General features: G+C 40.0%; 1 protein-coding gene across 1 annotated transcript in view; it reads left to right on the forward strand.

The window, feature by feature from the left end:
• UNC13C (unc-13 homolog C) overlaps positions 1-19,044 on the forward strand; it is a 444,227-nt gene that overhangs the window by 310,590 nt on the left and 114,593 nt on the right. The window contains exon 19 of the mRNA XM_075208024.1: positions 18,686-18,812. Within this exon, the coding sequence (XP_075064125.1) occupies positions 18,686-18,812 (127 nt within the window). The remainder of the gene's footprint in view (positions 1-18,685; positions 18,813-19,044) is intronic.

Below are 19,044 nucleotides of genomic sequence, written 5' to 3' on the forward strand. Positions count from 1 at the left end.
GAGGGGGCGCTGCCCTTAAAGACTTCTCCAGAGGGGGCGCTGCCCTTAAAGACTTCTCCAGAGGAGGCGCTGCCCTTAAAGACTTCTCCAGAGGGGGCGCTGCCCTTAAAGACTTCTCCAGAGGAGGCGCTGCCCTTAAAGACTTCTCCAGAGGGGCGCTGCCCTTCCAGTCCGCTCCAGAGGGGGCGCTGCCCTTCCAGTCCGCTCCAGAGGGGGCGCTGCCCTTCCAGTCCGCTCCAGAGGGGGCGCTGCCCTTCCAGTCCGCTCCAGAGGGGGCGCTGCCCCTCCAGTCCTCTCCAGAGGGGGCGCTGCCCTTCCCGTCTGCTCCAGAGGGGGCGCTGCCCTTCCCGTCTGCTCCAGAGGGGGTCCTTTCCCTCCAGTCTGTTCCAGAAGAGTTGCCAGTCCATGCGGTCCAGCCCGAGTTGCCAGTCCATGCGGTCCAGCCCGAGTTGCCAGTCCATGCGGTCCAGCCCGAGTTGCCACTTGGTGCTGTCTGCCCTCAGGCTTCTCAAAGTGCTGTCTGCCCTCAGGCTTCTCAAAGTGCTGTCTGCCCTCAGGCTTCTCAAAGTGCTGTCTGCCCTCAGGCTTCTCAAAGTGCTGTCTGCCCTCAGGCTTCTCAAAGTGCTGTCCCTGCCAGGCCTGCCGCCCAGTCCGGGCCTGCTCCCAAGTCTGCGGCCCAGTCCGGGCCTGCTCCCAAGTCTGCGGCCCAGTCCGGGCCTGCTCCCAAGTCTGCCGCCCAGTCCGGGCGCCCTGCCAAGTCATCTGCCCAGTATGGATTGTCTTCTGCCAAGGGGGTCCTACCCAAGTCCCAAGGGATGTATGTTCAACCTGAGCTGGCCGAGTCACATGCTAATTCGAATTTACCTTCTGTTCAAGTCTTCCAACCACCTACTTTCAATGGGGATATTCAGCAATTTCGTGCTCTTATTAAATTCTGTATATCCTATTTTCCCTCTGTATCCAACCTCCTTGATACTCAACGAAAGCAAGTGTTTTACATGTTGGCCAACTTTACAAGGGAAGCTCTGGAATGGGCAGAGCCCTTAATTGAAACCCAAGATCCCATTCTGTCTGATTTACAGCTTTTTACTGAGGCCGTGATCAAAGAATTTACACCAGCACCTGCTATTCTCACTCCCAGTGCTTCATCACTCCCACTTTGAGATTATCGTTTTCTTCACTCCATTTCCAGCAACCCTCTAAAAACCATAAAAAGAAAGTGAAGAGGAAGAAGAAGAAGAAAGATTCTCCTGGATCTCAACTCCCCTGTGGTGTGGTTTCTATACCCTTCCCGTCCTTGCATGAAGACTTCTCAAATACATGCCCAATTCTGGACTATGACTCTGACTTTTCTGACCATTTCTAGTATTTGGGCGTCTGGAATCCGCCCTTTAAGGAGGGGGTACTGTCACGATTTGCACTCTGCAGCTGCTGTCTGCAGTGACTCTATTGGATTTGGTATGCTTTCCACTTGTAGTACCACTGCCCACCAAAGGGGCCACTGTGCTACTTGATTATTCTCCTTGATCACTGGGAGTGGTTTCAGCTGCATGAGGCCTATTTATACCTGCCTGCTTCAAACAGTCTGGGCCAGATCATCAGGTCATTCTGAGGAGCATTCCCTGTGCTCAGCTTCTATCTGCTATCTGGACTCCTGCATATTTCTTCGTTGAAATCCACTATTTGCTGTTACCTGTGTCCTGGACTCCTGCATCTTCAACCATTATACCTGGAACTTGTAGTTCTATGCTGCCTGTTGAAATCTACTATTGCAGTTACCTGTTTCTCATCTGCACTTTGAACTGTCTCATGAGTTACCTTGTCATCTCTGTTTATTAATAAACTCATTATAATCGCTTATCTCCTCTCTGTGGTCATACCTGGGAAATCCTGACAGAGTGCTTGTTCTACAACTGTCACTGTGGCATCTTCTTGTAAGATCAGTCATGACCAAGCAAGACCTCGTCATTCGGACTACAAAAGTGGTGTCCAAATACTTTTACATGTAAAAGTCGAGCTGGAAGAAAACAGTAAGGCATTAGAGGAAAATGTATGTTCAGATTCAGAAATGACACATATTCCTGAGGAGAGTCTATCCACAAGTGCTATGTGTAATCCTGACCTGTCTGATAGTGTACCCATAAAGAAGTCCCCTGTCAGCATTTCTGCAGATGTGTGCATGAACAGCCCAAGTGTAGCCGGTGAGGATGACACTTTGGAATTGCAATGTTTGTGTAAGTCCTGCACCAATGGAAGCAGTTCTTGCACGTGTTAAGAAGAAGGCCATTGTCATGCCTGGGCATAAGACCAAAAAATCCACTTCTTATGTGTGGAATTATATTATCCAAATCCTGACAACAGTTGTCTAGCTGTTTGTAGCTCTTGTAAAGCCACAGTCAGTAGAGGTGGGGACCTTAACCATCTAGGAACCTCATCCATGTTACGCCATTTGAAGCGAGTTCATGGCAAGCTGTTGGAAAAATCAGAAACTTATGCTAAACAAATAACAACAAGCAGTTCATCATCAGCTGGGTCCTTTTTCTCAGCTACATCCTGACACCTGCAATCTACACCCACAACACCGTCCTCATCAATATCCTCAGTAGCGATCGGAGTTAGTCCTGCATCCAAGTTGATAAGGCTAGATGACTCCTCTACTATCCTGGATTACTCAGAAGAATTATTGAGCATTAGTTCCACTGCTGCTGCTGCTGGGGATGAATCTTCATCCCAGAAGCAGACCAAGAAGAAGACTACTAGTAGTTTACAACAATTGACTGTTTAACAGTCGTTTGCAAGAGGAAGCAAGTATGAAAGCTGTCACCCAGTCACAAAGCGAATCACAGACGCCATGGCGACTATGCTAGTATTAGATCTGCATCCATACGCACAGTGATGTCCAGTCATTTGAAAATGACTAATTAGAATTACTGTGTGTATATGCAGATTTAATCTAGTCACTCAATACATACAAGATCCATTTAATAGTTAATTTACAGAAAATAAAACCAGTCTCACAATCACCTCCGGAGTGGTTTTCTGTTCAGAATGTGCACAAGATTCTCTACAAGGTACAACATAAAACTGACTTACCATGCAATGTAAACAGCACATACAGTTTCATATAGAATTAATTGTAATTAAATGTCTTTCATTGAGAGAGATGCGGATTGTTAAAGGAAAACTTCTGCAAAGACTTTGCTGGTAGCTGTTTTGTTTACTTTTTGAGTAATAATAGCAACAACGGCATATAATGAGTTTTCTTCATGTGTGAAATTATACTTCTATTCCTACTTTCAACACCACTAGCCATCCAGGGGCACGAGAACGTGACAAATCAAGATGAACTTCTATGGATTTTCCCCAGCAACCTACCTCTCCCATTAGACAAGTGATTCTTCAGCAGTTGTCATTTTCTTACCAGCAACTCATTTCTTGCTATTTATACTCAGGCACGGTTATGCAACCCCTGCTGAACCCCACACATTATGTTTTCAGATATCACCTTGTAACATTAGTTAGACTTGCTTGTTATGAAGCTTTTTGATAGAATTCCAAGTGCATTGCAACAGAAGCTGTGACTTGGGAATTAACAGTCACAGATCTGTAATTCCATTGTTCATTAATATATGCACTTTTATCACATGTATTAAGTCTAACGACGTAGCATGCTAGGACAATCCCATACAAATGCAAAAAGGATTTGGAGGCTCCAAGACTCTTAGGAAGAAATATTGTGCAGAACTCTGCACAGTATATTACGAAATAAATCAGTAAATGTTTTGCAGGTAAAAACATCAACTAAAAGAAGTTGGTTTAAATACTGGGCATAGCATTTACATTTACTGCTCCTTTTGTGTTACCAGTTACTTTTTACTATTTTGTGATACCTTATTCTCTTTGCTGCTACATGATACAATATACTATTTACTGCTTTGTGATACCCTACACCAGGCCTGTCCAACCTGCGGCCCTCCAGGTGTTGTGAAACTACAAGCCCCAGCATGCTTTGCCAGTAGACAACCTGTTGATAGCTGGAAGGGCATGCTGGGACTTGTAGTTTCACAACATCTGGAGGGCCGCAGGTTGGACAGGCCTGCCCTACACTCTTTATTGCTGCCTGATATCATACTTCTGTATTGACCATGTTGCTATGTATTCCTATGATATTTCTGTCTCCGTCAAACACATAGCAAATATTCCTCTACAGCCACTTTACTAATATTGCCGTCCCACTGCCATGTACTGCGTATTCCATAGCACAGATTTTGGCTCCGTTCTGAACATGGTACTGTGAGGTTGGGTACCAGTTGTGATGCCATTTTTACGTCACTACCTGTCTTTGAGCATCTTTGTTTACAAGGTAATTCCATATAAAACTGACCGGAAGGCTGGACCAAAATGGATTACTCGTCTGGGGTCTGAATTTCAGGCTGTTTGGCTGGTCGGGGGACCTGCTGGATTGTGTGGCTGCTGGACCCCAGGAAAGTACTTAGGATATGTCACCCATTACCATTTTTTCAGTTTCGTGTGAAATGATTATTTAAGGTTTAGTTTCATATTTTATTAAAACAGTTTATAAACGCAAACTAAGCTGACCATGTTGTTGTACAGCAGGTTGTGTTGGGGTCACTAGATTCTGTTTAGAGCATGATAAATATTAGGGGTTTTCATTGCCTTTGGTATACCTAATACAGAAAATATGTGTGTCACAGGGACGAGTACAGTCGAGAAATCACTCCTTTGTAGAGTAAGTGCTTTCAGGCAGTATAAACTGTGAGGCAATTTGCTTGCTGTGCTAATGTAATACAATTATATCATTGCCTCCTGATTAGTTCTATCTTCAGTTTGTTTGGATTCAATAGTGCCTGACTTGAGACAAATTTGTGTAGGTGATCATACAATTAACAATTATCCAATTGCCTTACAGTTTATCCTCCCAGCAAGGTCCTGTCTGGTAACTGCTTGGTTCCTGTGACACCCAAAGCCACTAATATAGAAATACACACACAGGGACTCATGATGAGTAGAGCTTAGCGTAAAATACACAAATTTATACTATATATGCTCGCAATAATGTATACGCCTATGTCCCTATGCAGATTTGGTACTTGAACCGCTTTACTATTGGAGAGGAGGGAGGGGTGTGCAAGTGCAGAACAAATAAAGTATTAATATGGTTACGTAATTGTGAACTGAGGCAGGCACACATGGAGACACATTTAATACGCCTGGCAGTAGCCGCGTCGACTGTGGGTATCTCATGGCTGGGTTTAGATGATGACTGTTCAGATTGGTTGAATGCAATTTCACCTCTGGTGCTGATAGATGCTTTCTTCATTATTCATGCTTATATTATATGATTTTGTGGGCTTATTTTAAAATTAATTGCTATGATACTTTCAGTCATATGCAATAATACATTTTTTTATCTGTTTTGATATAGAAGTTCATTTTATTTAAACCAAACCTTATATTGAATGTGTTTCTCATTCTCAAAACAAATGTTAACAAACTCTTCTTGTGTTTATGACCTGGTTTGGTGTAAATGTATGCCTGACATAAACCTGACATAAACATGTGATACTGGTGGAGAGCTAGATCATAGCTGCCTATTTTCTCGGAATGTCCGGAAGACTCCTGAATTTCTGGGAGTTTGGGAGAGCAGGCAATTCTCCCAGGATCCCGGCCAGTTCTGTAAATCAAATGGAGGGGGCGAGGCTTAGTGACGCAATACACGCGCCAACGTGTCCCCTTCCACTGTTTTTATTGGTCAAAATAGTGATGACCGTTTAGGGGGCGGGGCTAGTTACGTGAGTCTCAAAGCCCCACCCCCACACACTGACCTGCCCCCTGAACCTCGAAAACAAGATGCCTTTGTTGGCAAGCATGAGTTAGATGCATCTTGTGATACCTGCTTCTCAGCATTTGGGAGTAAATATGCATTTTTGCATGTATATTTTTAGCACTTGTTTTTTTAATGCATATGTGTCCAACCCAGCATCAGGCCAATACACTATATAACAGTAAAAACACAAATATACACACATGAAAATTGCTTACTCACTCATTTTCCCTCCAGTTTATACCTTATTCCCTGCACTCTATTATTCTATCTCTATCTGCACTCTTATTCCCTGCGCTTCATCTATATTCAGGTCACTTCCCACCTCCTGTGTACTTAAAGCAAAGACTCTATCCACTGAGCCCTGCACCTTTGTGAATGCCGCATTGAGCATTGTCCTTTCTATTGTGGCTTATAAGATTAGTGCAAGAGGGGCATACCTTTAAACCTACCATTAAACCCTATACATGTGTAATATTCCAGCTCATGTGCTATACTGAACTTTGATTAGCTGACAGAGAGAACCAGTGCAGGGGTAGTTTAGTATACATACACTGTGCACCACAGATGCCCTTACATAATAGACCAGGCACCCAACATGGGTTTGCATAATCGACTGGGCATCAAATATGGCTCTGCATATTAGATTTGGCATCAGATACTCTCCATGTCAGAGCAAAGTAGGTTGTTTGTGGGGTACTCTCAAAACTTTGACAATTCATTAAAAAGTAATTTACATTAAAATGACCATGTCCGTATTTATTTTTGCCATGCATAAATGAATCGATTTAATAAAAACCAGCAAAATATAATAAAGTAGTGTGAAAAAGAAACAAAATGTGAACAAAGTGCTATCATATAACTATTTTACTGTCCAATAAAATAACAACTTAATAATTATCACTGTAATATGGTGCTAGGCTTTTAAAGTTTACATTAGCCCATGTATTGAAATTTTAGAAAATAAACATAAGTGCATTATATTTAGGAAGCCGTGTAGTGCTGCTTAGAATTACTGTGGAACGCTTGCCCAGTACTTTAGCTTATAGTTGTCAATTGGATGGATTATCTCTCATCCACAGTCTTTGTAGTTAGCTATTGTCATGTAAATTCATTCAATTAGTCAACAAGAAAGCAAATACAATTGTAAATAAGCACTTTTTTTGCAACTGTACTTTTGTTACACATATGATGTATTCTCTCTATACAGTATGCCTAACAATGAATAAATGATGTTAAAAATAACACTGTCAAATTTGGCATAAAATTATGACACTTAATGAAAATAAATACCAAAAACAAGTAATAATCCAGCAAATGAAGAAAACAACTAAACTTATCATCACCTTAGAAAGAATGTATCTCATGGCTGCTACCTCCTTCGGCAGGCCATTGAAATACATTCTTATCATGTGCAGTCTGGTCTCTTCTTCAGCTTCCAGCTCCCTTTCACTGCCACCATTGATGTCACCAGGACTAGTAATTTCCAGAAGATGACAAGTTTTTAGTGTGACTATATATGACATGTACAGTAATATAGTCCTTATATTTCTTTACTTAATATAACACAGCATAAACCTAGTGTTCTTCCAGCACTGTTTCAAAATTGTCTGTGTTTTTAGAATATATAAAATGTAATTCGGTCAAAATTGTTTTGATCTTTGCATCATATGCATTTATGTTCTGTCCTGGAAATATACCTATTATAAACTCACAAATTTAATATGTTCCATTGCAAATACATAACAAGACAGGGGGTTTATAGCACTGAATATCCCGAGGATAACACTACTTTTAGAGTAAAGTATCCTGCCAATTTATTTCAAGTTGTTCTGTAAACGGTTTTTGGGTAACATAACATTACACTCTGTTAAATCTTAACATAGCCTAGTAATATTATACTACATTGTAATGTTTGTGCAGAGCAAAGGTGCGTCATACTCATAACACAACACTTGATTATATGCATAAGGTTTCTCTGGCTTCATTCCACTCAGTGACATTTAGCTATCCAATACAATAGGTATGTAAAATGTGTCATACACATACCATAAAACTAGATTCAGCTAGCTAACATAGTGTAATACTGTGCTACATTTTTTTGTAAATGCTGGCATGTGGATGCGTCATATGCAGAACATAACACTACACTTAGGTAGATGACATAATGAATGTCCGGCTTTATTGTGTTCTGTCATTTAGCTGTCAGATAAAGCAGGTATAGAAAATGTGTTATACACATAACATAACACTACACTCGTGTAGATAACATACTGTAATATTGTTCTACAATGTAGTATAGATTATTGCTATTATGATCCTTTATCTTTTGGGTGCAACAAAGGGCTGCAGCACCATATAGACAGCATACAACAAAAACAGTACTTAGCATTACAGGATAATACAATAAACACATTGCCGTACAATTCGCAACACATCTAAGAATATTCATAAAGGAAAATAAAGTGCAAGGGGTGTCTCAAAAACACTATAACAAGAAAAGGGAGGGGGGAAAGGTGAGGGAATTAGAGCAATCTGAAGCAGTGCCAAGAAGCATGGTGCCACTAACAGGATCAGGGCTTACCATCTAAAGGGGAAGGTGTAGGCATCGGGATGACACACATAGGGGTGAGTCAGTGTAAGGGGAACTAGAAATCAGATGAGAGGGATATAACCAAGAATGGGTGACAGGAAGAGGGGAGGATAAATTAGGAGGAGGTACACTTTGTGTTTGTGAAAACATACACAAAGAGAGGAGATAAAGAGATTAGGAGAGTGGCATATGGGCTCATCAGGAACAAGCATGCTTCATACATGGAACAGCACAACACTTAGATACATGACATAAGACCAGTGGCGGATCCAGGGGCGATCGCCCCCCCTAGCAGGGGCTTGCTGCCGGCGGCTGCACACTATGTGCAAGTCCGTTCAGCAGTGACAGGCAGGGACAGTGTGCTGCCCGGCCGCTCTGATTGTGTTTTAAACACAATCAGAGCATCCGGGCAGCACACTGTCCCTACCTGTCACTGCTGAACGGACCTGCACATAGTGTGCAGCCGCCGGCAGCCTCAGATGGCAAAAAGGGGGCGGGGCCTAAATTGCCCCCCCCCTAAATCGCCCCGGGTAGAAGTATTCTCTATATCCGCCCCTGCATAAGACTTGTCCAGCTCTATTTAGTTCTATGTCATTTAGCAGCAGGTTTATGTTAGGATCAGTTGCGTTAATGTTTCTTAGGAGGTTTTTTTTCATTTCCGTTTGGATTGCATCATGGTTGAAGATTCCATATGGACTACATGATGGAGATTTCCTTTGGGTTTAGCAGTTTAATAAAAGAGTACACCTGGGATTGGGGGTAACTAAATACAGGAGCGTAGACACTATATAACTGAAATAATGAATGTGAATAATGTGAATCTTCAATAATAAAACAATGAAAATGACACAAATAAAGTTAGTTTTTCACTCCCTTAAACACAAGAATGGGCGACAGCCATCTTCAGTTACATTACTGTCAGTGAAAGAAACCTGTAAATGAAAATAAATGGGCATCTTGTACAAGATAAATAAAATAGGAGCTTCTCTGAATCCAAATGGAGAGCGTCCTCTTGGAATGAAATGTGGATACTCTGCACCGTTCCTCGTATGGTAGAGTGTGATTACCTTAGTACTTGAGCAGAGTGACCTCATGCTCATTGTCCCTGCACTTTAGTAGCTATCAGCCCAGGTTACAGGACTGGTGCGGTTATTAAAATAAGAGGTTGGATCACTGTACATTTTATTTATTTGATTTTTAATTTTTAAGAATTTTATACAGTAACGAGGAAATCCAGCAATGTATTATCTGGTAGTAGAAAACAGTACTGCATGTAAGACAAAGATGTATTTGAGATTTAACACTTTGGGGAAATTCTGCAACACAATGAGATATGTTTTCTTAAAGTGCCCTAGTAAATGTCAATTTATTGCTTACTACATATGTAATGGCTGCATTGTGTTAGCTATATTACATTTTTGTTATTTAGAAAATACTTTGTGCAAATTCAACTGGAAGTTTTATGACTGTGCCAAAATATAATATAGGTTTCATTTGGTGAGTCTAGGGGTAAATTTATCAAGCTGCAGGTTTGAAAAAGTGGAGATGGTGGAGACAGATTGGAAGTCACATAATATATGGTCAAAAAAGATACATCTAAGAAGCACTTGCTGCGCTTTTCTTCATAGGGATATTGGCACTGCATCAACCATCCATAGCTTCTGTATACATTTTGCACTTTACCTGTCTCCTAGGAAGCTGTTGCTAAACTCTGCACCTCGTTGTTATTATTTTTATTATCCTTTATTTATAAAGCAGATTTGAAAAACAGGATACATTTGTGCAAAATGTGTGTAAATAGCATGAGTGCTGTGGGAATGCATTTTCACACTTTTGTAAAAGGTCCTTATTGTGTAATACAAATAATAAACCATTTTAGCCTTTGAGTAAGGCTGGGTACACACTATACAAAATTTCTCCCGATGCGATATCCTTAATGATTTTACTGATTAAAAAAAAAATGTCCCGGTCAGCATGCGAATTCATGTGTACACACTGAGCACAGTTTACACGATTTACTTTCAGATCTGCGCTCTTCATCTCTCATAACCATCTGCTGAAAAGATCATGACTCTGCACACTCCATAGAGATCTATGGACACTGCCAGTCATGGGTGCATACACACTGCAGGATTGGAATGAAATCGTTACATTGTTGAATGAGATTTTTAGTCCAATTTAAAAATCAAATAAAATGATACGATGTGCTTTGGAACAATAATTGTTCATCATTAGCTTACACACTAATGCGATATCAGGTCGAACGGTTGTTTATCGTGTGCTTGGCCCGATAACCGCCTGAAAACACTGTAGGGTGTACCCAGCCTTATATCAGGTAAGCTGTATGAAATTGCAAATCTGTGAAGCTGTCCACATAAAATTTTAATCCTGCTAATTCTTTTAAGATTGAAATATGTAAATTAAGAACGACCCAATTGTAATCCAGGTACAATTAAAATATAGCTGAAATCATTCACATGAATGCAATCCCAACAAAGCAACACCTTTCTAAACACTTAAACATGACTTAATTGCTGCTGGGACGCACAGGGATGGACAGTAGTTTTAGCACTGTACTTAACCCTAAAGTCTTTAATATTTAAAAATAGTTTTGAATGTCCTACATCATATGCCATACACTTTTGTCTGTTTTGTTTATTTTTTTATTTTTGTTACTGAATTCCACTTCTTTTGTAACTACAGATTAAGCAGTGCTTTTAAAATCTAAATAAAAAGTATTGCAAAACCAACACACTAAAGCCTAAACCAAGTCTAGGAGTTGTATTGTCCCAGTTTCAGTTCTGGAAGAGTAGATACACAGCACAATAGAAAATAAAAAGCCTAAGCTTTGGTACAGCAGGGGAAGGGATTTTACTAGTCATCAACATGATTGGAACCACAGACGGAGAGCGAAATAAATGGAGATCTCTATGGATGAAAAGTGATATGACCAGCTGAGATGTAATTCCTTTGCAGAAATCAATAGCAAGCCAGGATTAAATCAGGCAGGATCTTGGAGAAAATTGCAATATATGCTTTCATTATAAAACATTTCTGTGCCTGATGCTAGAGAAAAATCAGCACTGATTGTGTGACATAACCCAATATTGGCTAGTGTCTATAGGTGCTGAATTGTTGCATATATGGGTATCAGCAGATGATTTGTTTCTGTTATGTTATTTATTGAAGTCGTACAAAGAGACTGGAAATCAATAACGTGCACATTTTTGTATTAATACACGCTATAATGTCAATACTTTCCTTCTTGCATTGCTGTAAGTTCAGGCTGTACATTGATTAAGGAGTAGAATTATAATCATCATAAACGTGTCGCATTGGATTTTTAGTGTAGGTGTCTTTTCTTCCAGTCGTCTGCAGAGATCATGAATCAGTATGTAGATTTTACACAATATTACCATACCATAAAATGTAAGATTCAAATTCTGCATTTAAATCTACATTCTGTCCATTTATTTTCATTATGATGTACATATATTATTTGATAAAGTGCTAGAAGAAGCCCTGAAGTCAGCAGTTCTACTTTTGGACCAAAGCTATGTAGGCTATTTTATACAAATGTGAATATATTTAGAACATATATAAAGTCCAAATGGAAAATCACACTGTTTGCTATTTTCTTACATACCTTTAATATATATGCATAAACTGTATACTTATGTGTGCTTGAGTCGAAGCCAGAATTTCAAAGTTAAGCGCTATATTGGGCAGCACGGTGACTTAGTGGTTAGCACTTCTGCCTTACAGCACTGGGGTCATGAGTTCAATTCCTGACCATGGCCTTATCTGTGTGGAGTTTGTATGTTCTCCCCGTGTTTGCGTGGGTTTCCTCCGGGTGCTCCGGTTTCCTCCTACACACCAAAAACATACTAGTAGGTTAACTGGCTTCTAACAAATTGACCCTAGTCTGTCTGTGTGTTAGGGAATTTAAACTGTAAGCCCCATTGGGGCATGGACTGATATGAGTGAGTTCTCTGTACAACGCTGCGGAATTAGTGGCGCTATATAAATAAATTGTGATGATGATAGTGATGATATGTTACACTGGCATTTACCAAGTGATTTTTGGTGAAGGAAATGCCAAAAGATCAATTTTGAGGTCCATGATTGAACTATTACAGTGGCACATCCATAATATTAGTTTTCAATGTTTGAAACCTTGTACCACGTGCAGAAAAGCTTCCTATTTCACTTATAAGCTATTTTGTTCACATACCAGTCAAGGCTACCCAGCTTTTGGTGAAATAACTTAAATTTTCTGTTATTTATGCCGTTATGAGTGCATTGCACAATAACGGACAGCATTGGGCTTCATTTAGCGTTAGGAGCAAATCCAACAAAAAGGTGCAATTTTTCACCTCTGCAAATCCATGTTGCAATGCAAGGGATGTAAATGCACGGAATATACTCCTTGCTTTTGCACATCGCACACAGCTACTGGCCAGCTTTATCTTGGCACTGCAATTTAGAGCTGAGCTAGAACTTGCTCCCCTTTCTCAATTCAATATATGTTTGCATATTTTAAATTTGACCCCCTGCAGCACAACATGATTTTGCCAAGCTGCAAAAATGCACATTCCTGCTGGATTTACTGCTACTGAAAAATGAGGACGTATGTGTTCAGACTATTGCTTGCTCCAGATCTGCATTAACACTGCATCCATGTTTTACTTAGAAATATAGTAAGTCAAGCTGCACAGAAAAATGTTTGTCAATTGTTAAAATATTTTTCTCATGTACAAATATATTTTTTCACGTGTTTTTTATTTTGCACCAGTGTGTTAGTGATTTGTTTTTCAGAAATTTTGACTAGATTTAAAGTCCTAAATGATTGGTTCAGTGTATTACAACAATGTATTTTTTTTTGCCTATTTCCATTTAGCTAAACTAGGCAATCTCAAGGCACTGATGGGTGAACACTGTCCATGCAGTCAAGAGTTGTTTTGTTAGCATGATGGCATATCAGATTCATCGTCAGGCTCCTGTTACATTTATTGCTTGTTATACTTGCTTCAGGTTTGCAATTTTTCTGCAAATTTGCAAAGTAGGGCTGGGGACTAGTAACAATGTACGCAGAGGCGGAACTAGCGAGCTGTGGGCCCTGGTGCAGAGAAGCAGGGAAGAGGGAACCTGGGCCCACAGCTCACTAGTTCCCTGTGCAGCGGCCCCCATTATCTTCATAGGCCCCGGTGCACCGCACCCATTGCACCAACGGTGGTTCCGCCACTGATTGTAGGTATTACAAGAGTTCAATGCAAAACAGAATGTATCCATACATTGCTTTATTAATGACTTATATAGTATACAACATTATCATTATAATTTAGTAAAATAATAGTTAAAAACAAATTTAAATACTATTCCTTTCATAATATAAACAGTTAAAAGTAAAATCGACTGTGATATTGTACTTTTTGTTTTGTTTTTATACCATTGCAAAGAATGATTATTTTATAGAGCAAAGCTATATGCCTATGTGCCTCCATTATAATAAAAAATGCATAGTGTTAAGAGCAATAATGTAGGATATATTGTGAATGGTACATGAAGAGGAAATTCTTTTCTGAGAGGTGCCTTCTGTTTAGCTGCAGTATTTATATGTTTGTTTTTGCAAGTAACCGTGATACTGCATCTCGTTATCATTTCGCACATCACACTATCTAAATTTAGTCTGAAAGGCTGTGTTATTATTGCTAGTATCAAGCTCTTTGTCACCAGGTGTAATTCATACACCTAGCAAGTGCAAAGTAGAGGTGAGCAAAAGTAGTTAACAACTTTGTTTTAAGGCATATAGTCTATAATATAAATGTCTAGTGGCGTGTGTTAGTCTGTGTGTGTGTGTGTGTGTGTGTGTGTGTGTGTGTGTAAAAAATAAAACCAAGCTGCAGCGCCACCTGCTGGGCGGAGTTATACACTGACCTACTAAATTCTTAGTGTGTGTGGAAAAAAAAAATTCAGAAAGGGCTGAAATTTGGTATACTAAGATGTTTTTAGTTTGTTAATTTAATTTGTTAATTGTTAAAAGTGTTTATAAAGATTTAAAAAAAATATATATATATTTCTTGAAGGAGAAGTGACAGTTGGGAGTGGTTGGTGGTTGCCGGGGGTGACAGTGGGGAGTGGTTGGTGGTTGTCGGGGGTGACAGAGTGAGAGGAGTGTGATACTCAGGATCGCTGAGAGAGATCCCTGTGTCTGGATAGACATCTGGATAGATGTGGCGATGAAAATGAAGGATGAGGTGATGGAGAAGAATGATGAGGTGATGACATGTGGACAAAACCACGTTAAAAAAGGGCGCTTACGTCGGGAAGTAACGCTCTTCCCCTGAGGAGGCCTGGGCTATGGCCCAAATGCATGACAAGAACCTTTTTAACACCTTAAGTAGCTTGATTTGCATAGAATGCATGAGTATCATGTACGGGTTAACTTGTATATAATAATAAATGTAGGATAGTTACCACTGAACAGTGCACAAAATCATCTCATTATCTAGTAGATCCAGGCACAGACACATAGTGCTGTTATATGGCGCCCTGGGGCAATGCAGTTTATTTACACTTCCCGTTTAGGTGGTGTTGGGCCAAATTATCGATATTTGGAGTCAAAATGGCATGTGGCGTGGACATGCATGTGAAAAGGAAATGGCTATCACTTTAGACATTGCTAGGCTGACTCCCTCCTCTTCCAACACACCGACAATGTTGTGCATAGCACTATTATTTACACAAGTCTGCTACTTCACCAGCAGATATATGGATAGATGGATAGCCTACATCCCTCCAACCAGCCCCAACATTAAATCAATAACATTAATGTTTAATAATTAGGCCCACTTTCCCCAACTACCTTCCACCCCAGCCAGTCTCGAAATTAAATTAATAGCATTTTCATATAATAAATATTCCTTCTTAGCCTCAACCAGCTACACATTTAAATTAATAACATTTAATAAGTAATTATCAGGCCTGTTTCCCATTAACCAGCCCAAATATCCAGTTAAAAGCACTTAAATCTTAACCAATGAGTCCCAACGGAACAGTTCATTGATCTGCATATAGAATAAGGTGGCTGGCCCCAAAGGAGACATGGCCAGCCTCACTTATATTAGTACCAGTCCCAATAAGCCTGTGTCAGACAGGTTAGAGCCCCGGTTTCCAAACCTGGTTATGGGTGGCACCCTCAGCAGGCAAAGAAACAGCACCCCCGGTATACTGGTGCTCGGAGGCTAATGCACCCACCTGCCCATTGTTGCTATGCCGCTGCTGTATGCTAGTACATGGCTTCAACTTAACTTATTTACCCCCTTACTCCACTTTCCGACCTATTCTTTCTCATCACCACTGAGAGCGATGGTCCTAATTTCTAATTTACCTCATCCAATAAATATGTCAGCAAGTAAAATTGATTGTTATGTTTTTCTTTATCCCATTAAACATATGAAAGTAATGTGCTAATACAATGGAAAAAGGGTAGTCTGGGGAACTTGCAGTTCTGTTGTACTATGCCTAGAACGATGTTGTCTTTACATAAATCCAGGCCTGTGTTCATTCTTACCCAATACTGAAAGGCCACGTCTAAGCAGTTATTGAGCACTTACATTTTTACCATTAACTTTTTTTAGAAGCACTAAGAGCATTATGTCAAAGTCTTTGAAGTTAATGTAAAAACAAAGAGAAAAAAAAAACCAAAACCTTTTATCTATATTTGGAGAAAAAGCTTTAAGTTGATTACAAAGTAGAGAGGAACCTTCACTAAGTGCATCAAAAGCAGAAACAAGTTCCTTTATATATGTTTATTGATGTTATTCCTCATTTTAAATGGGAAGAATTATCATATATACTAGCAACACCAAAAATAAGTAAATCTTAAACAACAGTTTGAAATTCTCGTTTAATTATGGTACAGAAGTCACCTGTAGGCCCTGATTCATCAAGACACACATTCTGAGTGCAACACACATTAAGGGGCATATTCAATTGTCGGCGGGATCGCCGAAAATCCCGCGCTCAAAAAATATTACCGTTAATACGGTAATCTCTTGCTGGATTTCAGCTCGCAGCTCCCTGAGCTGTGAGCTGAAATCCAGCGAGTAAATTACTCTATTAACGGTTTTTCCGCGCACGATTACTGTAATATCGGTAATCTTGCGCGGACCGCAGGATTTTCGGCAATCCCGCCGACAATTGAATACCCCCCTTAGTATCATACGCAGATATTTAGGCTCTGCGCTCTCCCGAATTCCTCAAGGCATGGATCTCATGATATGTGTGCTTTTCCATGAAATGCATTTATTAGAATGTTGTTAATGTCTACTGAACATAAAATACGTTGTTACAGATGCTCATGATTGCAAACATATGTTATCGTATGCATACGAGACTGTCATCACTACTGATAAGGACTTAGACTAGCCCTTTAGCTGGAGCAAGAGATACGGCAGAAAAACAAGTAACTTAGAGATGCTCAGAGCTATATTTGGACTTGGCTGTGTGCACTTGAGTTTGGCACACCCCTACTGTAAATTCACTACAACAAAATGCCCCTTTCCTGCCCAGATCACTCCCCGAAATCATAGGCTGTAGTAAGTGTCCATTGCATACGAAGATGTAGCAGACAGGGCCGGGGCTGCCAAGAGGAATTTGGGGCCCAGGTACAGCAACTTTTTGCCCCCCCCCTTTCACAGGTGAGTAGCAAAGGCGCTGTATGACACTGATGTGAGGCGGTGCCTCAAAAGGGACATGGTGACATAATGTTGGGGGAGTGGTCAACATGGGGTGTTGCTGCGCGTCTTTAGACATAACATGTTGGGGGAGATTCAAATGCCAGAAATGTTTTGCAGATGTTCCGAGACACATCGCGGCTAGTTGAATTCCCCCATTATGTATTAAAATGGTGTTACTCTCACCTACCTGTTATTGCAGCTTTCACAACCTGGTACTGTATTCTTACATGGATCCTGTAATGTTGGGACCTGTGGGAAAATGTAAATATGGAAAACCGTGCAATAAGTGAACACCGTGCAGAACACAGATCACATAGTATATGATACATTCATTTTAATAAAATATTACATTTATCACATCCACCCCAGCCACATCACGCCACCTCTCAACTACATCCCCTTCCACATCACATCACGCCACCCCCCAGTTATATTATCATGCCACCCACAAGCTTATCATGCCCCCACAGCACACATTATGCCCCCTTGACATATTATGACACCCACCAAGATGCATTATAACCCCCAGACACATTATATCTCCCCCTCAGCCCACTGTACTTACCTGTGCTACTGATAGAAAACTTCCTGCAGAGTGAGCAGGGAAGCTCTTAGTCTCATGAGATTTCACAATCTCGCAAGATTTGGAGGTCCTGCCTTGCTCTGCGGGCTGCTGCACAGTGTAGGTAGACAGCTTGCCCACTACACACTGTCCGTGGACAGCTTGCCCCCCCCCCCCCCATGTGCGTGCTGAGATGCACCACCCGCAGTCACAAAAAAAAAAATATATGTATATATATATATATATATATATATATATATATATATATATATATGTATGTGTAAGTGTATATATATATATATATATATATATATATATATATATATATATATATATATATATGTGCGTATGTGTGTGTGTATATATATATATATATATATATATATATATATATATATATATATATATATATATATAGTTTTATAGATATATACAATATATATATTTTTTAACTAAAGGGCTCCAGTAGGGACCAGGGCCTATGCTTGCTGGCCAAAGTTCTACCTCCTAGGTGTACACAGCTGTATGCATATGCATTTTGGTGTGCATACACAGTATGAAGAAGTGTGTCTTAACCAAATAAGTCCCTAAGTTTCTCTTGCATCTTTTCATGTGTTGTTTAAATGGAAACAAAAAATCCAGAACACGTTTATTGGAACTAAATCTGTAACCCCAAGAAACTGAACTGGAAGAATTACTGCATTTAAAGTAAAGCCAGTGGGTGACCAGTCTAAAAAATGTTTAATTTCAGGTTTGTTTCAGTTACTATTAGAGTTTTCCTACACTATACTGATGATGGTATTTTAGTTGCAGATCATGAATGCTCTTAACATATCACAAAAAATTCCCTTGTATACATTTTCCCTATAATCCCAACAATGAAATTGCTACAATGTACTGTTACCCTGGAAGTACAATAGAGTGTTTAAATCTTTCTATTACAGAACATGAAAAGCACCGTCTATGCAAGAGTACAGATTATATGAATTTGCACTTCAAAGTAAAATGGTTTTATAATGAATATGTTCGAGAACTTCCTGCATTCAAGGATACTGTCCCGGAATATTCTCTGTAAGTCTAATTTCTGCATTTCTAAATTAAATTATTACAACTGAAGACAGATAAATGGATGAAAGGTTATAAATGATAGCTTTCTCATTCTAATTAGGGCTTGTGGGTTATGACCACAGGATGTGGCCATGTTCTTTCTGATAAAGCTCAGTCTTCATATCAGAGTGCTTAATATATCTTAGTGCAAGACTTAACACCGGTAAATGGGCAATTTTGTCTTGGATTCTAGGAC

The sequence above is a fragment of the Mixophyes fleayi genome, chromosome 4 (genome assembly GCF_038048845.1).
Source record: "Mixophyes fleayi isolate aMixFle1 chromosome 4, aMixFle1.hap1, whole genome shotgun sequence".
In the NCBI taxonomy this organism is placed as follows: Eukaryota; Metazoa; Chordata; class Amphibia; order Anura; family Limnodynastidae; genus Mixophyes; species Mixophyes fleayi.